The sequence below is a fragment of the Barbus barbus genome (genome assembly GCF_936440315.1).
Source record: "Barbus barbus genome assembly, chromosome: 37".
Lineage (NCBI taxonomy): Eukaryota > Metazoa > Chordata > Actinopteri > Cypriniformes > Cyprinidae > Barbus > Barbus barbus.
The window spans coordinates 27274499-27302074 of record NC_136715.1 but is presented as its reverse complement, the minus strand read 5'-3'; the positions used below and the strand labels follow the sequence as shown (position 1 = coordinate 27302074).

Here is a 27576-nt window from a genome sequence, read left to right as displayed (position 1 = left end):
AGTGATTTTTGTTATAAATGATGTGCACTTGAATGCTGGGAAATATAATGGCATTTATTCATCAGACAAAAGCAAAGCAAATTTCTGTGTAAATTATGCTAAACATGCAATGCAAAAAATTTAATTGTGAAATTTTTGTAAGAATGGTTTCATAAACAATTAACACAGAAATGAGTTTTGCTTATGTTGACTGAATGTGGCCCAGAGCTAGGGCTGAGCGATATATTGCATGTGATTGTCATGTGCATCTCGTCAGTAAAGCCGTTTCTGTGATTATTAATAAATCTCCATCACCTGTTTTCAAAGGGAGCGGCATTTAATACACAGAGCCGTAGTGGGCAAACTCTATATATATGCTTCCAAACTTGATTGATTGACAAGATCGTGATCCCCATTTCATTGCAATGGCAAGTAGGGTTGCAAAGAGGCAGAAATTGTTCAGTGAATTTCTGGAAACTTTTCAAAAGTGTCCAAAAAATGTACGAACTTTTCCAAAAAATTCTGGAAACTTTCAGGAAATGTACAGGAAATTTTCCACCCCTTTGCAACCCTAATGCAAGCCATTTGCCAACTTAGTAGACATTACAACTATTCCACGTCTGATATTTATGGAATTTCATGCTTGTCTGATAGATTTTGATAACTGAATGGATCATTTTGCATCTAACGGCTCACAAGATGAAAGGTTTAGAAGTTGTGAAGAGTTTGACAATTTCACCGAGAATCAACTCATCAGTTTTGATCAACACACCGTATGCATTTAGTTATTGTGCAAATATTAGACAGTTGCACTTTTGCACACACGTGCCAAAACACACGCAATTTGCTTAAATCATAAGAAATCTGATGTGAACAAGATTCTAATTGTTCTGACATCTGAACTTATTGTATTGAGAAAAACAAAAAAAACCTCTCATTTGAGAACTGAGTCAAAGCGACTGAGAAAACTGGAAGCCTTGCCAGTTTTGTGTAAGCATTCAAGCTTAATCAGAATAAGAGCTTTTTTGGGACGCGTCTGCATTGGCCTCTATGAAGAGTGGTGTTTCTCTGTCTTTGTACCCAGGGTTCCTGAGTTTGTGGGGGAGAAGCGCTTTGGCAATTGGCTGAGGGACGCTCGAGACTGGGCGGTCTCTCGAAACCGCTACTGGGGGACGCCCATCCCGCTGTGGGTCAGCGACGACTATGAAGAGGTCAGTGAAGGGCCATCAGCATTTTATTAACATTTTGCACCTATTTTGTATTTCTTATCTTGATGATCTATTTGCTTTAGAATGGCTTAGAAAGTCAGAACCCTTTTAGCCATTGTGGATTCAAGATATTTCATGCAAAAATAAAAAATAATCAGAGTAAAAGTCATTATAAAAATTAAAGACATGTTTATCACACTGCTTTTAAATTAACAGAAGGAAAAAATATTTATCGTTTATTTATTTATTGCTTTAAATGCATAGCAATAAAAAAGTTTTTACCTACTACCCTGTTTTTTATAAAACTTTTTTTAAAAATAAAAGCCAAAATTTAAATAATATTGATTTGTGAGAATAAGTTGGACAATTAAAAAATAAATAAATGAATTGAATTAAAATATTCATAATATTGCTTAATTTGACGTGAATGTTGCTCCCAGCGCTAACTGCCATTAGCTGTTCTGTAAATTCTGTGTGAACTTGATGCCTTCATTTGAATCTTCTTAGAAGGATAACGGTCTTAAACATTGGTAATGTTCTTTAAGTGCTCTTATTAGTGTGCTTTTCTTAAAAGCTGAACTTGTGGGAAGTCAGAATTAGGTTGTTGGCGTCTGGCTGTTGGAAAAGAAGGACAGCGACCTGCTTCCTCAAAATAGCATAATGAGTTGTTTCCAGGAGCGAGTCTCTGGAGTGCCAGCGGCTCCCTGAGCGGAGTGGAGCGGGGCCAGAAAGCGCAGCTCTCTTGCTCTCTGCTGAGACGGCCCTATCTGGGCCACATTACCTGAGACCAGCCGAAAACAGGGACAGCGGCCCAGCCTCGCCGCTCACTTTTAGTAACACACTTTATGGTAAACTTCACTGACCACCTGGAGAAGATCAAGGTTGTCCTGCTTTTTGGTCGGTGTTAAGTTTGCACTAAAATGTGAAATGTGCCTATTGTTATATGAGTACTTATAACATTACTCTTATTTTCTTCTGGATGTATAAAATTCTCTTTGGATGATGAAATATTTTCCCCAACAGTGATAGTTCTTGACCGTTCATATATGTGACCATGGAGCACAAAACCAATCTTAAGTGTCAATTTTTCCTAATTCTTTTTCCACATTTTTTTCCACATCATCTGAAGCTGAATAAATTATCTTTCCATTGATGTATGGTTTGTTATGATAGGACAATATTTGTCTGAGATACAACTATTTGAAAATCTGGAATCTGAGGGAGCAAAAAAATCTGAATATTGAGAAAATCTCCTTTAAAGTTGATCTGTTCTTCTGGATTTAGTCTCAGTTTGTTCTGTTTCTTCATGTCATTCCAGACAGACTGATGATGATCAGATCAGATCTCTAAAATCTCACTGGATTATTACAATTAATGTCTAAATGAATGTTTGGAAATGTAATCTGATATTTCTTACTGACACACTCCAGCAGAAGATAGAAATAACTGACTTCAAACCAGTTTTAGCTGCTGATATACTAGTGCTCTAATGATTTTAGCCTCCACTGTAGTTGAGCTGTGGTGGTTTGAGAGGTCGTCTCCTGAATGTTCAGGCAAATGATCTGCAGTGTTGGTTCTTCATTGGTGTTTAGGTGGTGTGTGTGGGCTCCATGGCTGAGCTGGAAGAGCTGACAGGAGTTAAAGTATCTGATCTTCACAGAGAAAGGTGAGACACCTGACCGTCTCGTTATCACAGCCTCAGAGCAGCAGAAGCCTCACTCGGGTGTGTGTGTGTGTGTGTGTGTGTGTGGCAGTATTGATGGCCTGACCATCCCGTCCCGCTGTGGAAAGGGGCAGCTCAAGAGGGTCTTGGAGGTCTTCGACTGCTGGTTCGAGAGCGGCAGTATGCCCTATGCCCAGGTGCACTACCCGTTTGAGAACAGGCGTGAGTTTGAGGATGCCTTCCCTGCCGATTTCATCGCTGAGGGCATCGATCAGACCAGAGGATGGTGAGAAACCCTGTTCATTCATGGTGCTGAATATGAGTAGGTCTCACTGAAAGATGTCATATGACTCCAAAAAACTAATAGATGACAGATAGATTGAGGGCCAGTGCCTATATTAGAGACAGCAGGTGTACATGTATGTTACACTGTTTAATATAAATAATGCATGATGCAATGAAATGTGTTTTTATTTTGCATAAAACTTACTAAATTAGAAATAACTTAAAAATGGACCAATATAAAGAAAATAAAGAAAATCTGAATTTGATAAATAAAAAAAAAAAACTGTAAAATAGTGTATTCTTGATGTTGAATTATTGTAGTATTTTGCTAAGATTAAGACAAATTTCCCACTAAATTCTCATTACTGTAAAGAAAATGTGCTACATTGTAAGGTATAAGTTCTGATGTAAACATCATAATAGTAGGATGCAGTAATTAATTAGTAGAAATAAAATAGTAGTTTAATCAGTTGCTCTTTTAGATTTGTGATTTTTTTTGTTTTACTATTAGTATAATGCCATTGAGATTGTTCTTTTCTTTTCTCCTTATTGTATTAATGAAAACGGAGAGAGGGGTGAATTTATTTAGGTAAAATCTTGCTAATATTTTGGGGTTAAATTTGACCTGGACACTTCAGATTCAGCCCTTTTATAGTGTATCAGTTGAATAACGCATGTATTTACAGAGCTGTGAGACATAGGACTGCATCTTATTCCACACTCTTCATTTATTATTCCCACACTGTAAAAAAAAATCCGTCAAATTTACGGTAAAAAACTGGCAGCTGTGGTTGCCAGAATTCTACCGTAAAAAATACGGTAGCAACATTTTAGGTTTTAGGGTTTTAGCTTAAATTTACAGTTAAATACCGTAATGTTTTTAACTGATATAATCTTAATATGCCAACCTATTAAAGTACTGAAATCTGTTTTGTTCCTTTGAAATACATGGATAACCACCAAATGCAGATGATGATGATGAGAAAGTCACATGATGAGCCAAAGCCCATCACAAGCAACTTTTAAACAATAGCATATACAGAAGGTGCACAGTGTCATTCACACAAGCACTAAACACCATCATGGTGAGACTCCTTAAACTGAAATATGCTATAAACATTAATTTAACAACATTAGATGTAACATACAACCCTAATAAACATAACTGATAAGAAAAAACTAAGAAGCAACATAGTTATTTCAAAGAAAAAACGGCAAATTCAAACAGAATTTGAAATGGAACGCAGGGAATTCTGGGAACGTCAGTTTACGTTTTTTCCCTGTAAATTTTACAGGAACTTTCCGTTAACCATGTAACAGGTTTTTACCGTAGCATTTTCACAGTTTTTTACCGTTAAAATCACGATCATTTTTTACAGTGCACACATTTGCCATGGATCCACCAAACATCTTAATCTCATTCATGAAACATTCGTAAATATAGGAGTAAATTCAGAGTAATTTGCTCGTGTTACGGACCTTCCCGAAAACTCTCCTCCGGATTCACAAACGCGTCGTAAACGTCCGATCTGATCGTTAAACATGCGTATGTTAATGAATTCCAATCTTTCATCAATAGGGCGCTCGTGCACGCTCAGCATAATCCCCGGCTGTGAATTACAGCGACGCAAATTGCGTGTCCAGGAACGCAGTGGAATATTCTGCTATCTACTTTCTCAGGTTTGGCTCCAGTATATTGCATAAATGCAAAAAAGACTAATAATAACAATAAATATCCAATAATATGTGTCCACCAAAGCATTTTTAGCCAGCTGAAAAATGTCAGGCGCTCTTCTGAAAACGGCTTTGGTGGAACAAAGACACTTTGAGACGCTTTGGTTGCTATGATTAGGAATATCCACGGCAGTATTACTAGCATCTCATTTTGAGGAATATTACTGAATATAAAAATGCAGTAACCAGCAATATTAACTTCTCTGTTGTTGTAGAAGTAGGATGATTGGTCGGTGTAGTATTTGTCCCGCCCCCTCCTCCATTGATTGGACGGTGACAGTGAGCGCTGCGTTCTACCCGAAGCTAAACAGTTTATCAACTCTCAGCTACAAAAACCCCCAGCGCAAATGAACTTGTAAAATATTATAATGGCAGTGCTTCAAAATTCAGTGTCAAAAAGAACACAGAACATTTTATGCTCCATTTACGTGTGGTTGGGAGCAAGTGTACATTTCTTTCATACCAACTAACATTTTGAATATACGAACGCTTTCATGAATCTGAAAGTTTACGTCAGAACAGCTTTGCAAACGATTTACACAAAAATTCGTTCTGCTCATGTTTCATGAATGAGGCCCAATAAATACATTTACACACACACACACACACACACACACACAGAAAGCCAAATGTGTCTGATTGATAGTGTCACAGCTTAAGATTGATCTGAAGCAGCATTGTATTTTCAGTATGGATCAGGGTTATTTTCCATTGTTTTGAGGACCTGTTTATCTGAATCTGAGTGCAGTCGATCGTCTTTCCTCTCCATAGTTAGAGTGCATGTGGTGTCTGTGCAGTAAATCCAGCATGTGTGTGTCATGTGTTGCTTTGCTGTAGGTTCTACACGTTGCTGGTGCTCTCGACTGCTCTGTTTGGGAAACCTCCGTTCAAGAACGTGATTGTGAACGGCCTGGTTCTGGCGAGGTAATGCACACACTTCGGTCTGCACTGGCTCCGTCCTCAGGCAGGAAGATAGTACCACTCTCTGACCTGGAATCTCTGTCCATGTGTGTGTGCGTGTGTGTTGTGTGTGCAGTGACGGACAGAAAATGAGCAAGCGTAAGAAGAATTACCCCGACCCCAGCCTGATTGTGCAGAACTACGGCGCCGATGCGCTCCGGTGAGCAGACCACACATCATACACAAACACAAAACATTCTCCCTCTGCACACGAATACGAATATTAACTTGTGAGCCATTTGAAATCCCCCTCGAGCACAGTTGTGACATGGGCATATGGGTAATGAATAAGATATTTATGTCATCCATATGGGGCCGTGCACACTAAACGCTCTCACATATGATATGACCATGACGTTTACACCCCTTTAGTTTGGCTTTTGTTTGTTGTGTGTTAGGGATTGGTGATATATTCAATATTTGCAATATATATGATATTATTTTGAAATAAAAACTTTTGTCTTCTGGGAAAAATAACTATCTTCTATAGCCTCTGAAGGGCAGTACTAAATGAAAAATTATAAATGATATTTAGACAAAATAAGTAAAACGTACACCTTCATTCTGTTCAAAAGTTTCTGTTAATGCATGGTTTTTCCTTCTGGAGCATCCGTGAGCGTTTGAACCTTCTGTAATAGCTGCATATGAGTCCTTCAGTCTTGCTCCGTGTGAAAAGATGCATCTCAAAATCATACAGGCAATGTTGGAAAGGGGTCAACTACACTAAAATGCTGGAGCAAAATGTCTACACAACTACACAAAAAACGGAGCAAAATGTCCGTGAGCATTCAACCCCAATCCCAATGAAGACAAAAATGTTTATTTTCTGGTTGTCATACACTCATTAAGCTACCATTTCAGCTGCTCAAGCAGAACGGTAATGTTATCTTGTTCTTCAGCAAGGTATCGTGGACTGTTCTCACATCATGTACAGCGCAAGTCAAAAACACACAAACGAAGGTCTGCGTTTCAGTGCCTCTCCACATTAAAATGGTTAAATGTAAATGAATTGAATCATACCCTGTGATACATGAACAGTGTTGATCGTGCATGTTGTCATCCGCGATCGTGACCATAACATGAGGCTTCTCCCGCTTGCCTTGTGATCTGTGACTGTTTGTTTGTCTGAGGGAGCAACAGTAACTGAGGGGGGGAGGGCATCGTCGTTTCTGTCCCTCCAGACTGTATCTGATTTCGTCGTTTCTGTCCCTCCAGACTGTATCTGATCAACTCCCCCGTGGTCCGTGCTGAGAACCTGCGCTTCAAAGAAGAGGGGGTTCAAGACGTGCTCAAAGACGTCTTCCTGCCCTGGTACAACGCCTACCGCTTCCTGGTGCAGAACGTCCAGAGACTGCAGAAGGTACGACCGGATCTGACCGGATCTCCTGAAACACCTTTGATCCACTGAAGCTATTCAACTACAAGACTTTGCTCAGTCGGAGCATAACTTTGTTTAGTTCAGTTTTTGTGGCCTCCGCAGCAAACCTCATGAAATCTGACATTCACAAATTGATACCACATCCGTATGATTTTTTTAGTAGAGACATTTGTTACAAACGACTTCAGATAAATGCTGTTCTTATGAAATTTGTTCATCGTCGAATCCTGAAACATAAAATGCACCACTAATTCCACACGAATATTAGGGTGCAAGGAGGCTAAAGGCGCCTTTGACATTATTTCAAGATGCTTGTGTATATTTGTCTGATCTTTGACGCAATCACGCGCAGCAGCGCAACGTTGATTCTGTGCTTACTGGATCTAATATTTAGTTTAAAATGTTGTAGATTTAAGTAGCAAATTAGAATCGCTAAAAATTAATGCATCTATTTTGAGACAAAGATTTTCAGTTTTAAGGTAATTAAAGAAACTGTTTTTAAAAAATATGGTATTTGGGGCTAAAGGCGCACAGTAATTAATAGATGGCTGACTTTCATTTGTTGACATGACATGGTTAGAGTCAGATGGTAAATATCATATATTATGTTGGGTGTCCATATTAGAGATAATCACCATGTTTAGAATGAAACCATATTTAAAAACATGATATTAATCATATCAAATTATAAAATGTCATTTGTTGTTACTACTGTAAATCTATATTCAGTTATAATGGGATCTCCTTCAATGCTTTCAGAATCTTTTTAAAATGATTTTGTTTCTGTATTTTAAAATATAGTTTTTATATTATCATATTTTAATGAAAGTATATTTATTGAACAATTTTTTTTTCTTTTTTTCTAAATAATCAGAAAATAGTATAAACTTTTCTAAAGTGATTGTTTTGAACAAGTATTAACTTGGATATTATTAAAAACACATTATTGTAGCTGAAGTATTTGTATCGATACCCCTCTTGACACCTCATACATTTATAACATTTTTAAACAAAATAAACAACTTGTATGATTTATTTTCACACAAAATCTGTTGCTCCATTAATGTTCAATACAAGCATATCTATTTTTTCTTCAATTATGCATTTTAGGTGCAGGGAATAGCACATTTTTTCTTACGGTGTGCCTTTAGCCCCGTTGTACCCTAACTATTTTCAACATTGATAATAATTAGAAATGTTTCTTGAGTATTAGAATGATTTCTGTTCAGCTTTGACATCACAGGGGGAAAAAATATCACATTTTTAAATATATTAAAAGAGAAAAGTTATTTTAAATTAATCAAATAAATTCAACCTTGGTATCAAAATTCATACTTTAAAACCTTTCAATATTTCACCATGACCTAACGTATCAGAGTAATGAACTTAAAGAAAAGGTTCATAAGGGTTCATCTGCCAGAAAGTGTTGGATGCCTGATGTAGTTTTAGTGACATCCTCTCAAGCGTCTTGAGCTCAGCACGCTGAAGGTGAGCAGAGGCAGTTTCTGGGGTTTATCCTCTCTTTCTACACACTGACAGCAACTCTAACTTACTCTCCTCTGTGGAAGATGAGAGTGGATGTTTAGAAGAATGCCTTGAGTGCTACTTTCCTAAACATTACCATGACATTTGTCATTATCAAGGTCAGACATGCTGCAGTGCATATGACATGTCATATTTGAATCGAATGCAAGCTCAAATGAGGTTTGACGACTAGAAATGAGAAGACCTTTAGTGAATAAGAACAAAAATATTCCTTTACTGGTCACCATTTTAAGCTGGCCATGATCGTTTTCTTTCTTCCAAACCTCCCCTTGAGAGTCAGTAGAGTAGATGTGTCTAGATGTGCTTGACATCGGTTTCTCTTCCATTATGCAGAAATGATGAAGCGCACATCTAGACGGTATGAGCTCACTCAGGTCTGTCTGCTCTCTGCTCTTATTAGGAAGAGGCTGTCGAGTTCCTGTACAACGAGAGCACAGCCAGCGTGAGCGACAACATCATGGATAAATGGATCCAGTCTTTCACTCAGTCACTCATTCAGTTCTTCAGAGATGAGATGGGAGGTGAGCGACCAGTGCTTACTCTCTCACCAATTAATGGGTAACTTCTACACTTGAGTTTGACAACAAGGACAGTCTGAAATAGATCTGGTTTTGTGTGCTTGTGTTTCCAGCCTACAGACTCTACACGGTGGTTCCCAAACTTGTCAAGTTCGTGGATATGCTCACCAACTGGTATGTGCGGATGAACCGCAGGCGGCTGAAGGTGGGCAGCATATGAGTCATACACAGTCAAGAACATCAGGCCAATCTCACAAAACCTGTCAGAAATATCCTGGTCATGTTTCAGATTCCTTTATTAATCTAAAGAAAGAAAAGAATATATTTGTTCTAGCCTCTAGTTTTTCTTTGGAAACCGCTTCGCTTGTGATCTTTGCGCTAAAAGTGAGTCACACTGAAAACTATTATAAAGGCCGTAATACACAGATCTGTTATTTTTGAAAGATATCTCATCCCTGAATGTCATTCATCCATATTGTGCGAAATGCACTTTGAAATTTCCATTAAATCAATACTTAGTCCATTTACAAACAAAAGACAGACAAAAAGAAAGCGAACCATTATAAATGAATAAATTCTTATTAGGATGCAATGGATAAGCAATGCATGACTTTTTATCTGGTCTGAGTTTGTATTATGATAGAAAGAAAGTTTACTGGCTTGGTACAGTTACTTGTGGCGTCATTCATAATTGTTTAATTTTTTTGTCATGTGAAACGGTGCAATCTTACAGCTGCAATTTTGGTGTATTTAACAAATGTCAATCACCTTTATTGTCACTGCGGTTTAGATGGATCCATTTAGCACATACGCCACAACAAATCACAGTTATGCAAAACAGTTTTATGCAGTACTGCAGAAAGTGCTGTAGTGTTTTTGTGGTATTTTGGGAGAAGATAATGTCTGCAACTCTGCATAGGACAAGTGGTTTGGAAAAAAAGATGAATGGAATATGTGAGGAACTATGAGGGAATATTAGAGACATTTAACCCCCTTGAAATTAAAGACGTTCTGGTGTTGTGAACTAAATTAAGTACATTTTATGTAAGCATAGGCATTAATAAACCATAATAGAAGGGTTTATTAATGCAAATGGTAAAGCTAAGTTAGGCAAATTGACTGTAAACATGCACAAAATGTGTTTAAAGAAATAATAATTTCAAAAATGAAAAATTTACGTTTCGTGAGGTTTTCTCAAATGTTCCAGTACTACAAATTTGCTAATTTGTACTCATTTTGTTAGATCATCGTTTCTCATCAGTTTGGCTCGCTTATGAAATGCTTATTTTAAAAAAAATTAGGTGTGCCCCAGGTGTTTGTCATAAGCCCGTTTGCATTCTCTAATATTGAGAAAATGGCTTCTCACTGATGAACTCTGCGTTATATCTGGATCAACATTAAATCTGGGCTTTATTTGTCTTTTCAGTTTATCCAGCCCTGTCTATGCATATTCAGCTCTCGTCATGGAGTGTCTCTGTGCATTCTGCTGTTAACACGAGTGTAAACACAGAGCTGGAGCTGCAGGCTCACACATGATGCGGTGTTGTGACAGTGCACTGTAGAGGCAGTGTGTTGCGTGTTATGTGCTTGCAGCTGTTAGCTTCTCTGTCTCTGTGTGTGTTCAGGGTGAGAGTGGTACTGAAGACTGCATGCGAGCCCTTGAGACCCTCTTCAGTGTGCTCTTCTCCATGTGCAGACTGATGGTGAGTCACACCAGCGCTTGCAGCTCCCACATACTTCAGGAGAAGAGAAGATAAGGAATGTGGTCATTCTCAGTGAAGTGTGATGAAATGATAGAAGTGTAGCAATGTTGGTGGAATAATTATGGTGCTAGTACTATAATGAAAATCACTAAAACCACTGGTTTGTGTCCTGGGAAGAAGAGAAAAAAAAAAAAGAATAAATTACGCATTTATATAGTATTTGTATTATATATTTTATATATTTATAATATTTTATATTATAAATATATAAGAAACAGTCCCTAACTTGAAATGAAATCTCATTTTGTGTCATTATTGTAACCTGAACTATTCCCTTAATAGTTAATGTAATTATGCTTGGTAAATGTATCTTGTTTTGAGGATGTTTATTTATTGATCTATTTTTGGAAAACAAGATAAAATGGCACATTAAGAAACTGCTTTTGCTGTCTAGAAGTTTTAGAGCTCATCATCCTTTCATAACTATGAAGGCAGGGCATCAGTAGAGCTCATTTACTGTGGTAATTAATTACTGACCCAATAGGTAATTGGCAAAATCATTCGATAGATGAGCAGGGTGTGAGACAGTCAACGGCCCATTTTCCTCTTCAGTGATTTTGAGTATTTAATGTTTAAATTAATCTCCATAAATCCTCATTGTTCAGTTATTGCTAAAGCAGATGATGACAGATGTTCAAGAGTGAAAGGTTTAAGAGGGAAGAAAACCAAAGAAAATCCTGGTTATGAGTATGATGTCCGTTATTAACCTTGGCTGTGTGTCAAGATGGTTACATGAATAGAGTTGTGCTTTCATTGCTGTGTTCCTTCACTAATGCAGTGTTTCTTGGTGTCAGGCTCCCTTCACGCCGTTCATAACGGAGCTGATGTACCAGAACCTGCGTCATCTGATCGACCCGGCGTCCGTGGAGGAGAAGGACTCGGGAAGCATTCATTACCTCATGCTGCCGCATGTCAGGTGCACAGCATTACATTTCATACAGACACGTCATTGCTCTTTTGTCCTAGCATACGCACTGCCATTCAGAAGTTTGACCTCAGTAAGATGTGCAATGTTTGTTTTAAGAAGTCTCTTCTGCTCATCAAGGCTGCATAAGAGTTTTCTATTTTATTTTACATTAAACTGTAATTTATTTCTGTGATCAAAGCTGTATTTTCAGCAGTCTTCAGTGTCACATGATCCTTCAGAACTCATTCTAATATACTGATTTATTATCAATGTTGAAAACATTGTTTTTCAGTATTGTTTGGTTGAATATAAAATCGAAAAGAACGGCGTTTATTGAAAATGGAAATATTTTAGGACCGTATAAGTCTTTACTGTCACTTTTTATCAATTTAGCACATCCTTGCTGAATAGAAGTATTAATTTCTTTGAAAAAAGAAAAAAAAAGAAAAATTAATTTTGAATAAATGCTGTTCTTTTTAAACGTTTATTCATCAAGGATAATCATGCCAAACCTTTGAATGGCAGTGTATATAAAGCAGCTGTACACTGTATATCTCGCAGGCGTTCAAAGCCAATAACAAACACCTAGTGTTTCATAATAAATAGAACACATTTTGTTCAGTTAAACTAATACAATTCTAGTATTTTTAAAACTTTGTTTTGAGACCTCATTTATTGTAATTTAAAAATTATAGTAGAATTTAAAACAATATATAATAACTTAATTTAAATGCAGAATTGGAAAGTTAAATGAAGTGAGGTGATGAAATGAGCTCTGATGTTATAGAGAGGAAATCTGGAAACGAGTTTGAGTTGAACGACTCTGCTGGAGTTGGTTTCATTGTGTCTGGTCAGATGTCGAGAGTGAAATCTGGACGGTCCTTGTGTGCTGCTGACATGATTTAGCGTGTCCTTTAACGTCCGGCTGTAAACACATTTCCCAGAGTACCTCCGGTGAGAGCCGTCCAGTGCAGTAAAACGCTCCGAAGGTCCCTCGGTCCGTCTCTGCTGCTTTAATAAATTCACGTAGTGTCCTGTTTACTGTACTCCGTGTGTATTAATGTTTCTCTGAGAGGTCAGAGACGTGGAGGCCGTCCAGAGGACAAACGCCTCATTCACTGATTGAACATCTCCCTGCAAAGCTTGTATATGTATATGGACCAGGCCAGTTCTCAGATACACCTGTATACAGTTTTTAGGTTGCTTACAAACTGTAGGGCCTTATTGAAGTCATATTCACGTTTTAGGTAATATAATTAGATTATTTTTTTTGGTTTCTTTTATATTACTTTTGACCTAATTTGTCACATTGATTTGAATAGGATAATATTTTACCGTATTGATATAAAAATGCAAATAGAAAGCAAATATATTTATCAGCAACATGAAGTGCATTAAACATGGCATTACGTCTGCAGGTAAGTTTATAAAGTTCATAATTAATTAAATCATAAAAACATAAAACTTTCCAAACAAATGAAAGTGGCAGGATTTAAAAAAAAAAAATTAAATATTAAAGGATAGAAAAGGTTAATTAGGGAAAATCTATGAATTATGAACAGTTTACTCTAATTGTGTGAACAAAATGTAATCATGGAAATCAATATAATCGTAGCTGTAATCTGATTATAAGCATTTTAAACTTAATTTGTGGAATCTCAGATTACATATATTTATTACCCAGCACTGAATGTTAAATTATGTGTAGTTTATGGTGTTTTTAATAAGACAGAAAAGTCAAACCAAAACTATAAATACTAAAAATATTTCAACATAAACTATGGATGAGTTTGTCCAACGAGTTTCAGTACAGTTAAAATAAACTACACTAAAACTAAATAAAAATAGTCCATAAAAAAATAATAATAATTGAACCACAAATAGTCATCAATACTGAAAAACAAATATAAATGTATACATATAAAATGTATAAAGCATATGGTTTAATTTGACTCTGTAAAGTAAGACTGATTAGTTCTTGGCTTACTGCTAGCTGGTCAGACTGGTTAAGTCTTAACATAGTGGCATAACACAGTGTGTAGTTAACATTGTGTGTTTATATAACTGGGTCCATGAGTTTGTCACTCCAGCCTAAAAATAGAGTGAAAAGACTGTCAAACAAACACCTGAATTATGAATGCTAAACTGAACAGAGATGAATGTATTCAGTAAGAGCAGTGAACACAACCAGTGACAGAAACTCTTGCAGAACCTTCACTGTGTGACCTTCAGTGACCTTTAAGTTATTAATGATTGTTTGAAGTCTCGCTCTGAATTTAGGGTCAAGCGTGAAGCGCTTCTTATGAGGCATTTGATTGGCTGTGGTTGTTTTGAAGTGTCCCAGCTCTCCGTCTGGGGTTGTTCCACAGCCTGACATGAGTGAGTGTGTGTGTGTGTGTGTGTGTGTCAGGGAGTCTCTGATTGACAAGCGCATCGAGAGCGCCGTGTCTCGGATGCAGTCGGTCATCGAGCTGGGCCGTGTGATCCGAGACAGGAAGACCCTTCCCGTCAAGGTGAGAGCCGCTCGTGACGATGCAGCAGCAGAGCTTTCGTTGGTGTACTGAGCTGCTGACACTGAATGTGCTGCTGGGATCTGTTTCAGTATCCGCTGAAGGAGGTGCTGGTGATCCATCAGGACCCAGAGGCGCTTAGAGATATCCAGTCCCTGCAGAAGTACATCCTGGAGGTAAGAGTTATCTGTCGTCCTGTGATCTGTCGTCATTTACCTGCTCACTCTTTCCCGGGAAAAGTGGTTAATTTATACTGTGTGTGTGTGTATATATATATAAATATATATAATTTTATTTTTTATGTAGGCTAATACCATATGCATATAGGCGGTTAATATATACTGTATATAATAGTGCTGTCAATCGATTTACAAAAATTTAACTAATCACATTTTTTTTCTGGAATTACTTGCGATTAATCCCATCCATCCATTATCTAGAAAGTTATGAACAGAATCGGTGACAAAGGGCAGCCCTGGCGGAGTCCAGCCCTCACAGGGAACAAGTCCGACTTACTGCCGGAGGTGTGAGTTGAAACTCCTTCTGATTGGGGACTCCGCCAGACGTTCCCAGCAGACCCTCACAATACGTTTGGGCCTGCCAGGTCTGACCGGTTTCCTCCCCCACCAGTGGAGCCAACTCCTCACCAGGTGGTGATCAGTTGACAGCTCCGCCCCTCTCTTCACCCGAGTGTCCCAATACATGCGGTCACAAGTCCGATGAAACAACTACAAAGTTAATCATAGATCTGCGGCCTAGGGTGTCCTTGGTGTTCGTTATGGACAAACCATGATGAGCACAGAAGTCCAATAACAGAACACCACTTGGGTTCAGATCAGGGGGGTCATTCCTCCCAATCACGCCCCTCCAAGTACCACTGTCATTGCCCACGTGAGCATTGAAGTCCCCCAGCAGAACAAGAGAGTCCCCAGAAGGAATGCTCTCCAGCACACCCTCCAAGGACTCTAAAAAGGGTATGTACTCTGAACTGGTGTTCGGCGCCTAGGCACAAACCACAGTTAGGGCCCGTCCCCCCACCCGAAGGCGAAGGGAGGCTACCCTCTTGTCCACTGCGGTAAACCCCAATGTACAGGCACCAAGCTAGGGAGCAATAAGTATGCCCACTCCTGATTGAGGCCTCTCACCATGGGCAACTCCAGAGTGGAAGAGAATCCAACCCCTCTCAAGGAGACTGGTTCCAGAGCCCAAACCATGGGTCGAGGTGAGTCCAACTATATCTAGTCGGAACCTCTCAACCTCTCGCACCAGCTCAGGCTCCTTCCCCACCAGAGTGGTAGCATTCCATGTCCCTAGAGCTAGCTTCTGCAGCCTAGGATCGGACCGCCAAGGTCCCCGCCTTTGGCTGCCACCCAACTCACACTGCACCCGACCACCATGGCCCCTTCTATGGGTGGTGAGCCCAGTGGAAGGGGGACCCATGTCGTCTTTTCGGGCTTTGCAAGCTTATTTACAAATATAATCTAATTATTTACTGATATAGCCTGATTTATTCACAATACTGGTCATGAAAGCATTGCAGATGTCATCAGATTAGTTTTTTACCGGTAAAAATGTAATTAAAGAGACGTGCAGTGGTTATTCTTACTAGTCAGCAGTGCTGGAGAGCTCTTTATTCAGAGGCAGCTCATTATGCTAATGTCAGCTCATGCATATTTATCTAGGCTTTTCTAAAAAGGCAGGCAGGAGAGCGTGGCGCGTGATTTCAAAACACCAGCATTGTCTGCTTTTCAATGCAGTTTCCAGTGCAATTCCTCCTGGACGGTTTCTTTATATTCATTCTTTCATTTCCCCCACATGCTGAGTTTGGGTTGTATTTTCACCTGGCATTGAGTATGCAGCTCACAGTCGCTTAACACCCATAAATCTGCACTAAATGCATCATTCGGACAATTTACTGAATGCATCTGCTGAAAAATAATATGATCAGAATGAAAAAATATCATGGAAATACCCAACCACCCCACTAATGGCTGTTATTTGGAAATGTGTTTATTGAAATTGCATCTCTCATATCTCTACACCGGAAGCGTGTGATGCCATGCAGCAAAACTAGACTGAAGTGTGGAAATGTTGCACAATTTTCCTCGATCATGATGGAGGTGATCTGCTGTTCACTTCCAGTGCAGGCTGAGCATCACAGGCGCTATTATATTACAGACAGCAGCTGCAGACAAATCATGTGTTGAAGTGTTTGTTGCGCTGTTATTAAAACGGGAAGACTAGCGCTGTTTGTGCAGCTCCCCCTGTTGGTGTGGAGCAGATCTAAGCACATAGCAGAAACGTTTACATCACTGTGTGTGAGTGTGTGTGTGAGCAGATGCTCAACCTGTGTCCTTCATCACCAGCCCCTGCCACAGTGATTTATGGGTGGGCTGGGCCGCCGAGCTAAAATTAGCCACTCTGTCTCCGTGTCTGCCGCGCTCGACTGTTAAACACCCCCGTGGAGAAAGCATTGGGCGGCACACACCTGCCATTGATCAGAGCGCCAGCGTTCACCATGACCCGCTCCTCACAAATATATTCATGAGAGAATCGCTCGGAGCAGATGATGAAACGGGACACTTTTCCAGGAAGCTGAGACAGTTTACCGCTGTACATCAGCATATACAGTGGTGCCCAAAATCATTAGAGCACTAGTATTTCCAGCAGCTAAAAATGGTTTGAAGTCAGTTATTTGTATCTTCTGCTGTAGTGTGTCAGTAAGAAATATCAGTTTACATTTCCAAACATTCATTTAGCCATTAATTGTAATAATCCAGTATTTCTTACTGACACACTACAGCAGAAGATAGAAATAACTGACTTCAAACCATTTTTAGCTGCTGGAAATACTAGTGCTCTAATGATTTTGGGCACCACTGTAAGACCGCTGCGCTTTATTTCTGCATTATTGACCTGCACATATCTTCAGTTTTGCATGAGATGTTTCACATGTTTTCTGATGAGTTTGTCGGTGAAGACAGAGAGAGTTGAAAGTGCTTCCCGTCAGGTGGAATAAAGCACGCTCTCGGTGGGCTTCATTAGATGCCATGTTTTATTCAGATGACGTTAACGCTTCTGTGACTCGTGATGAACATACGAGCGTCGCTGTGCAGGTGCAATTTGAGCTGCTTTTTATTCTGCTCTGAAACACAGCAGACGCTGCAGTCACCTGATTTAATAAACAGCCTCCCGCTGTAAAACACTGAACACAAGCCCTCGCTCAAGCCTCTCGCTTTAAACAAACAGTTCACACAAAAACCCGAAAACGTCCTCATCCTCATGTCATCCCAGATCAGGATGAGTGTGTTTCTTCATCAGGTTTGTATAAATGTGTCTCTGCATCAGTGTCTCAGCAATGGATGCTCTGCAGTGAATGGGTGCCGTCAGAATGAGAGTCCAAACAGCTGATAAAAACATCACAATAATCCACACCACTCCAGTCCATCAGTTATCATCTGGAGAAGACTAAAGATGAAACTAATCCAGCATTAAGATGTTTTTAACTCAAATATGAGTCCATAATCCATAATAACTCTTCCTCCAGTGAAGAAGTGTTCTGGTCTGAATCAGGAGAGAAATCTGCACAGATTCAAACAAAACAAGCTGTAAACAAATATGTGGCTGGATTTTGATGTGAGAGACAACAGGAGATGATGGAGGAAAATATTTTTTAATTGTGTTATTATGGACTCTGTCGATTTTGGTGATGCAATGCTCCATTTCTCCAAATCTGATGAAGAAACACACTTCTCCACTTCTTGCATAGCCTAGAGGCTAAGCACATATTCAGCAGATTTCTGTTCCTTTAAAACTGACTGTAAGCCTGCCACACTATTTTCCTATTTAATACTGTAAAGCAGCTTTGACACAATCTGTATTGTTACAAGTGCTGTATAAATAAAGGTGACTTGACTCATGTCTGTGAGTGTCCTGTACCGAGGGGATGAAGTGGTGTCAGAGTTCACTGCACTGATTCAATGATGAAATATCATTTTCTAGCACTAAAATGATTTACATCTTGTTGTCATTCACAGTCGTATGACTTTTTTTCCATCAGGAGCTGAATGTTCGCCAACTCACTCTGTCCACCGACAAGGACAAATATGGCATTCGTCTGCGAGCTGAACCGGATCACATGGTGCTGGGCAAACGGCTGAAAGGGGCATTTAAATCTGTGACTGCATCCATCAAAGAGCTGAAGAGTGAAGAGCTGGAGATCTTCCAGAGGACAGGCATGTACCGCATGCACACATCAATCACACAAAATCATCGTTTAATCATCAGACCCTGAGAGCTCTGGCTCGCGTCAGACGCTGTTTTCTGTCTCTGAAGCAGGCGGTGGTTTTTCAGAGCGGTCACCTGTGTTTATGGGGTGTTGAAGGGAAGAGACGAGCTCAAGCAGCCGTGATCTGATAGCATCGCTCCCCTTTCTAAAGCATTTCATGCCTCTTATTCGTAACACTGATGCTGTGATGAGCAGAACGCTGGATAAGACCGGGAAGCTGTGCTGTAAGAGATGAGATGTGAATCTAGAGTTCCTGGAGACCGTTTGTGTTCACTGTCTGATATCTAGAGACGAAGAATGCCTCGCTCTGCTTTTATACGAACCTGTGCGGATTTAGCTATGGAAAATAGTTTTCTTTTAAAAAACTAACACAAGCTTCTCTATTCTTTTTGTATTCTATCTGGGTTCTTTTTATTATATAATTTTAACAAAAGCCTTGCTACGTGTACTGCGTTAAGTTAACTGTCTGAGACAGTCACTTTGGATAAAAGCATCTGCTAAATGACTAAATGTAAAATTCTTTAGGAGTACCGTAATATACCCAATTTTTTTAGCTTAGCCTTGCAAAACTAACCAGCTTTCTCCCTCAAATCAAGAGATTTTTTGGACCATTATTATTTAATAATTAATTAGTTAAATGTGTATGTGTGTGTGTGTGTGTGTGTGTGTGTGTATGTATGTGTGTATATATGTATGTGCACACACATATATACAGTCAGGTCCATAAATATTGGGACATCGACACAATTCTAACATTTTTGGCTCTATACACCACCACAATGGATTTCAAATGAAACGAACAAGATGTGCTTTAACTGCAGACTGTCAGCTTTAATTTGAGGGTGTTTACATCCAAATCAGGTGAACGGTGTAGGAATTACAACAGTTTGCATATCACTCTGATATCAACACTCTTATCAGGCAATCACATTCGAGGACCAGTAAGAGCTGTTGTATTGTATAAAATGTGTGTGTAAACATTCTTGTGTGTGCGTGTGTATAAAATATGTAATACATGAATCGTAATCACAAACTAGAAAAGCTGTGCTTTTGTAAACCATAAAAACATTTGGTTATTGGAATGATGTAAATGAATGACTAATTAGTTTAAACAGTATATTACCACACCTATGTTCTGTAAATAAAACATTTATATTGCTTTGTCATTATGGTAGAGGTGTCAGCAATATCTCGGGGGTCTTTCAAATATTATCTTTGCTCATATTAATAAAGCGGTGCTGTCCCGTGGTGTCTGTGAGCAGCTCTCATGTCAGTTTCTGCTCTGCAGGGTCCATCGTTGTGGACGGACACGAGCTGCACGAGGACGATCTGCGTCTGATGTACAGCTTCGATCAGACCTCAGGAGCACTGTCCCAGTATGAGGCGCATTCAGACGCTCAGGTGCTTCTTCTCTCACTCCATCTGAACCCACACGCTCCTGCAGCCTCATGATCCGAACTGACCCCTGTGTTCTCATAGGCACTGGTTCTTCTGGACGTCACCCCCGATCAGTCCATGCAGGACGAAGGTGTGGCCCGCGAGGTCATCAACCGCATCCAGAAACTGCGCAAGAAGGTGAGAAAACATGAAGTACAATGCCGCTCAATAGTTTGAGTCATTAAGATGATTTCATGTTTTTAAAAGAAGTCTCTTCTGGTCACCAAGGCTGGATTTATATGGTCAAAAATAAGGAAGAAATTCTGAAATATTTTTACTATTTAAAACAGCTGTTTTCTGTGTAAATATATGTTAAACTGTAATTTATTTCAGTGATGCGCAGCTGTATTTTCAGCATCATTACTCCAGTCTTCAGTGTCACATGATCTTCAGAAATCATTATAATATATACTGATTTACTGCTCAACAAACATTTCATGTTGAAAACAGTTGTGCTGATTCATATTTTTGTGGAAATCATCATGCATTTTATTTGTCAGGAATCCCAGATGAATAGAAAGTTCAAAAGAGCAGCATTTATTTGAAATATAAATCTTTTCTAACATTATAAATGATAAAAGTATCACTCTTTGATCAATTTAATGCAGCCTCAATGAATAAAAGTATGAAAGAATGATTTCTGAATATCATGTGACACTGAAGACTGGAGTAATGCTGCTGAAAATACAGCTTTGGAAACAGCAAGAAATTACATTTTAAAGGGGTCATATGATGCGATTTCAAGTTTTCCTTTCTCTTCGGACTGTTACAAGCTGTTTGTGCATAGATAAGATCCCTGAAGTTGCAAAGACTAAAGTCTCGAGATATTCTTTATCAAAGTTAAGACTCGCCCCCACGTGTACGTCACGATGTGGGGAGATTTTCATAACACCGCCCAAATGTATACACCATTATTAACTATAATTATATAACTATTATTCTGGCTGTAGTATTGTTGCTGCCGCCGGTGCCATGTCCTGGAGTCACTGTGGTTCAGTTGTATTTACAACACTGTTCCAGAACCGTTCAACCCAAATATGAGTGTGTGTGCAGCACATTTTACGGAGGACTATTTCCAGAACTTGGAAACGTAACATTTCGGTCTCGCGCTTGAGGTATTCGGTCAATCACAACGCACTGGATAGCCGGCCAATCAGAGCACGCCTCGTTTTTCAGAACGATGAGCTTTGTAAAAATCGAAGCGTTTCAGAAAGGCAGAGCATAGAGGAGCAACAATAATGTAGAGTATGTGGAAAATAATGTTTTTTGAACTTTAAACCACATAAACACATTGCATTACACAAAATACACAAAATAATGATCTTTTTAGCAACATCATATGACCCCTTTAAAGGGGACCTATTATGCAAAAAAAATCACTTTTATAAGCTGTTTGAACACAGTTGTGTGGCCACAGTGTGTGAAAACAACAGCCTATAATGGCAAAAATCCAACCACTCATTGTTTTATAATCCCAATAAATTATAACCAGCCTCTCCAAGCGAGTTATACCAGATTTATCCCTTTGTACACATCACTGAAGGGAAAAAAGTCCTGCCTACTTGTGATGCTCTCTGCCCTTTTAGCATAGACACGGGCCTTTACTGTTTACTTGCTGTAACTTTGGCTGCTGGAGATATACAATGTCAGTGCTAAAGAGGCATTACAAGTGATGTGTTTTGCGATGCACCAACGAACATAGGAGTCTCCATAGACTCCCTCCATCTGAGCCACTGAGGGACACTGTGGTTAATTTTAATTCTCGAAGGAAATATCCTGGAACAAATCGGTCAAGTCCCCTATATGATTAGGGATCAATACCAACGCTTTGTGCATGAATGTCAGCTCCAGACAAAGCAAGCATCACGTGTTTGTTTTCCAAATTGCCTTTCTGAAAGAGCTTCTTGGCACTCTGTAAGGCTAATATCTGTTTTCACTGATGCCGCTTCACATGCTACCAGAATGATCGTAAGTAGGAATGTGGTAGTTAAATTGCATATGTCACATAGAAAACAGCTATTTGACATTCTAATAATATTTTGCAATATTAGTGTTTTTATTAGAAGAGATTCTATAATAAACATGAAAAAATCCTAATTACTCCAGACAGTGTGTATGGTGTGATTGGGCTGGAGCTAACTAACAGCTGATCATCTATGAGTCTCATTTAAAACCGAGAGAGCCATTCACTCAGTCCTGAAGCTGTTATTTGGGTGAACGTTGAAGTCTTATTTTCAGCGTGTGTTTTGTGAATTGCACACCTCTGTCGTGTGTTTGTCTCGGCTCTCTCTCGGGTCCGGCTCATTTGTTTTTCCCAGGCTTGTGAGGGTTGCTATTTGTACGATCTTTCCACCCCAGAGTTCTGCATGCGTCGAGCAACTTAATAAGCTTAATTACCCAGAGTGCACTTAAAGACGATCAGCACTTTGAAGTAAAGTACGACAGATTCCTTCCCTCGCCCCCTCGCTTATTTTGTGCCTCTTTTATTCTTAATAAACAAACGTTTTTTTTCCACTGTGCTCTATGTGTGAGGGGGAAGGGCGCGGGACGCCTGCCAGGCCTGAATTCCTCTCTTATTGAATTTTCCATGGGAGGGAATTAATTTTTCAGCATTTGCTGAGATGAGAGGTGGTGACCGGGGCCCGGAGTGAGCGAGGCTCATGTTCAAAGGTACCGAATGCCAAAGCCTGTATTTTCCACAACAAGCCCGTTTGTTTTGTCATAGCGTCTGCTTTGGGAAAATGATTAGCACTTGCTGCCATTTCCCAGTACATATCTGTGTTTTACTGTTTTACAGATTAAATGAGCTGTTCTTCACTACCGAGAGACTTGTTTAATAAATGCTCAGTCAAAGGAGCTGCTGATCTTTCAGAGAAACTGCAGTCATCCAACGCAATTGTTCAGAATATTTTCACTTTTTTTATATGAGTCTTGCAACAGTTACCATAATTATCTAGCAACTTTAAATCATTAATAAAAATCATCAAAAGTTTGGGTAAGATTTTGTAAAAATTATTATTCATCAAGGATGCACTAAATTGATAAATTTACAGTAAAGATATAACGTTACAAAAGATTTTTATTTTAAATAAATGCTGTTATTCTTTTGAACATTTTATTCATCTGTGTATCATGAAAAATAATTTCCAAAGCTTCCACAAATATTTAACGAAAAGCAAAAAGCACCTTGGAGAAAATCAACAGCAGTACAGAGCATGAATAGACAATGCAGAGAAGCTGAGTGGATGTGAAGACAAAAATTGAAACTCACTAACATTTGTATAGACAGCCTTCATGCTTTTAATGTGGAGCTAGACAGAGCTTCTTCTCAAACCTTATAAACCGTAACTTAAACAACACTCACACTCTTTACTACTGTTTCACTGGGAAGTCAGATTCCCAGTGAAATGCTCTCCGACAGCAAATGCAATGAGTTTGCTTGCTGCTTTTCTGAGAAGATCAATAATATCAGAAAGGCGATTTAGCACATCCTCAAGTTATTCAGAGGTCAGACAAATTCAACTGCAATTTCAAAAATAAGTTACTATGTCTGTTTTTGAAGCAATTGATAGCAGAAAAATAGAAGAAATAGTACAGGACCTTAAATCATCAACCTGCTATCTTAACTCACTTCCCACATCTTTTTTCAAAAGTATGTTTAACTGTTTGGAAGCAGATCTCTTAAAAACGCCTCACTTCTTTCTGGGACTTTTCCAAACTCCATGAGAACTGCAGTTATTAAGCCCCTTCTGAAAAAGAACAATCTTGATAACACAATATTGAGCAACTATAGACCAATATCAAATCTTCCTTTTCATAGGTAAGATTATTGAAAAGGTAGTTTTTAATCAGCTGAACAACTACTTAAAGTCAAATGGATACCTGGACAATTTTCAATCTGGTTTCCGAGCGCATCACAGCACAGAGACAGCACTCATTAAGATAATAAATGATATTCGCTTTAATATCAGTGCTGGCACTACTAGATCTTAGTGCTGCGTTTGACACTGTCGATCATAACATACTTCTAGAGAGACTGGAAAACTGGGTCGGGCTTTCTGGGATGGTACTCAAATGGTTCAGGTCATACTCAGAAGGGAGAGGTTATTATGTGAGTATAGGAGAGCATAAGTCTAAGTGGACGGCCATGACATGTGGAGTCCCACAAGGCTCAATTCTTGCACCGCTCTTGTTTAGCTTGTATATGCTCCCACTAAGTCAGATAATAAGAGAGAACCAAATTGCCTATCACAGCTATGCTGATGATACCCAGATTAACCTAGCCTTATCTCCAAATGACTACAGCCCCAGTTCATCCAGATCACTGCTGCCAGGATTCTGACTAGAACCAGAAAATCTGAGCATATCACACCAGTCCTCAGGTCCTTACACTGGCTTCCAGTTACATTTAGGATTGATTTTAAAGTACATTTATTCATTTATAAATCACTCATTGGCCTAGGACCTGCATATATTGCTGATATGCTCACTGAATATAAACCGAACAGACCACTCAGATCATTAGGATCGAGTCAGTTAGAAACACCAAGGGTTCACACAAAACAAGGGGAGTCCGCTTTGAGCTAGGGCTGCACAATTAAATGAATTTCTAATCACAATTACGATTATGGATGCCATGATTACATAATCGTTCAAAACCGCGATTACAAAAATAAACAATTAAAAATGCCCACTTGCATTATTCTGTGTGCTTAAGAGGTGTTTGCAGCGTGGGTTTAACAAACTCAAACACACTGGATAAAAGACATTTTGTCTAACTGATAGTCGTCGTCACTCTGTTGTGCATGATTGATAGATATGTTAAACGCCAAACGTGTCAAAAGCGGAACAAAATAGCGGTACTCGTTTGAACCGCACAACACACTGACCTTTTATCCGCTTCGCCTCGAAAGAAAACAGCACAGCGCGAGCTTAGAGCGTATGCGTTTATTACAGAGACCAGTCGCAATCACGCACTAAACAACGCTGTGAAATCCAGTAAGAAGCACTCGAGTTCAGCGCGGAGTTTCCAGGACAAATCCCTTCTCTTTAAAGTAGTTTAAAGGGCATATTGCAGGTTAGACTCCAGTGAGTCGATGTATAGAAAAATACTGTAGGAACTAGATTTTTTAAAATACTGTAGGAACTGACAGTTCGGACGCTGAGGAAACTTTAAATGTGTATTTACACTCGTATGACGGACCACAGATAAAATGATGAGCCTGCTATGCAGCTAAGAGAGCAGGACAGGCCAGGATTAGATAGAACAACGGTCAGAGAAGACAGATTGAGTTGATGTGAGGAGAACAGGGCAGGTGTTTGCTGAGAGATCAGTGTTAGCTTACAGATATACACACGTTAGCTAATGTAATCAGCCAATAGCAATGCTAGTATTGATACTACCAGTAATAGAAACTAATAAGCGTTGATCAGGCGTGTCACACTCGTTAATATCCCACACTAACGTTACGTGATCACCGCAGGAGAGAGAGATAAACACGTTTTTGATTCATAGGTGCTTGTGTGGGAAATACGAGGAAAGCACAGACCTCTCCAGGCCAGCAGACACATGTTTTAGGGCAGAAATCATTTATTACTCTAAGCTAAATACTTGTATACATGAATAAATACATTAAAGATTTTAATATTAAAACAGTCTGAATAATTTTGATTCTCAATTACAAGTTAACTCTATTTAGGTCATGACATACCAATGGCATCAAAAAGTGTTACTTATAGGTAACACAATCAATAATGACAGCATACAGACAAGTTGTCCGCTGGACCTATGGTGCATGTGTTTTGTCAGCCATTAGAAGATAGTTTACTGAGGAAGGAGGACTTTATAAAGGTCAACATTATACAACATTTCAACTGTTTATATACAGTAGATATAGATATAGGTATGTATGTAGGTAGGTAGGTAGGTAGGTGTACCAAACATATACTAGCAAAAGAAATACCATCTGACCCATTTAAAAACATTTAACAATCTTTCAGTCTGGGTATCACACTAATATGTTGTTAAAGTGTGTTAAATGGTGAAGGCTGTGCTAGAGATACACCAACAGCCTCATCATGTTGATCTGGAGAGAGGAGCAGGTGTAGTGGACATGACAGTGCTGTGTTCTCCTGCAGTATTCCTCTCTCAGACGGCATATGCTGGGAGAAGCAAACACAAGTTTAGATCACATTCACTGCTGACCATGCTTTTCCACTTGGCCTCCATCACATCTGTTAAGTTACACACCACTGCGGTGTTTGAAGCAGATGCATTAGTGAAGTCCAGTCTCTTCAGCTGCACCGAGGCCCGGAAGATACCGTCCTGTTTCTTGTTAGGAAACCTGTGGACTCGATGTCCTGGCAGGCTGGAGTTTGTGCAACCTCCACAAACACAATCATTTACCATGACAATGATAAATTGAAATAAAAATAACTACCGAAAACACACTCAAAGCAGAGTGCGGCACACGACTCCCTTATGTGACGTAATATGACGTGATGTTGGAAAAAAGCGGTTTTGAGAACTGTGCCCTCGCGTCTTGTAAAACATTTTCAAATCCTGCATTAACGGTTCATGTGGTATTTTCATGCAAGGTTATATATTCATTTGAAAAAAAAAATTTAACCTGCAATATGCAGTTTAAAGCCAAATGTGACCATGGACCACAAAACCAGTCTTAAGTGTAATAAATAATCTCTCCATTGATGTATGGTTTGTTATGATTGGACAATATTTGGCTGAGATACAACTATTTGAAAATCTGGAATCTGAGGGAGCAAAAAAATCTAAATATTGAGAAAATCTCCTTTAAAGTTGTTCAAATGAAGTTCTTAGCAATGCTATTACTAATCAATTATGAAGTTTTGATATATTTACGGTAAGAAATTTACAAAATATCTTCATGGAACATGATCTTTAATTAATATCCTAATGATTTTTGGCATAAGAAAAATGTATAATTTTGACCCATACAATGTATTTTTGGCTATTGCTCCAAATATACCCCAGCGACTTCAGACTGGTTTTGTGTTCCAGGGTCACAAATAAATCAGAGCTGTTATTCTCATCAACACTGATGCAGAAACAATCCATTCAATCCACAAATCACCCACATTTTACTGTAGTAACACTAACGGTAACAATGGTACGGTGGCAGAAAAGTAGGATATTCATATTGAGTATTATTAATATACTAAATATGTTAAAGGGGGGGGGGGGGGGGGGAGTAATCATGGGGGAAGTCGTGGCCTAATGGTTAGAGAGTCGGACTCGTAATCCAAAGGTTGTGGGTTTGAGTCTCGGGCCGGCAGGGATTGTAGGTGGGGGGAGTGAATGTCCAGTGCTCTCTCCACCCTCAATACCACGACTGAGGTGACCTTGAGCAAGACACCGAACCC

The 27576-nt window shown here is 39.1% G+C and overlaps 1 protein-coding gene across 2 annotated transcripts in view; it reads left to right on the top strand.

Annotated features, from left to right (window-relative positions):
• The window catches only part of LOC306856694 (isoleucine--tRNA ligase, cytoplasmic-like), an 83594-nt gene that overhangs the window by 42901 nt on the left and 13117 nt on the right, over positions 1 to 27576 (top strand). For both annotated transcript variants that reach the window (XM_079396095.1, XM_079396094.1), the window contains exons 14-28: positions 1064 to 1190; positions 2780 to 2853; positions 2942 to 3136; positions 5707 to 5793; positions 5906 to 5989; positions 7045 to 7189; positions 9153 to 9273; positions 9384 to 9475; positions 10896 to 10973; positions 11828 to 11949; positions 14351 to 14453; positions 14543 to 14626; positions 18511 to 18685; positions 20027 to 20139; positions 20218 to 20313. In XM_079396095.1, the coding sequence (XP_079252221.1) occupies positions 1064 to 1190; positions 2780 to 2853; positions 2942 to 3136; positions 5707 to 5793; positions 5906 to 5989; positions 7045 to 7189; positions 9153 to 9273; positions 9384 to 9475; positions 10896 to 10973; positions 11828 to 11949; positions 14351 to 14453; positions 14543 to 14626; positions 18511 to 18685; positions 20027 to 20139; positions 20218 to 20313 (1696 nt within the window). The remainder of the gene's footprint in view (positions 1 to 1063; positions 1191 to 2779; positions 2854 to 2941; positions 3137 to 5706; positions 5794 to 5905; positions 5990 to 7044; positions 7190 to 9152; positions 9274 to 9383; positions 9476 to 10895; positions 10974 to 11827; positions 11950 to 14350; positions 14454 to 14542; positions 14627 to 18510; positions 18686 to 20026; positions 20140 to 20217; positions 20314 to 27576) is intronic.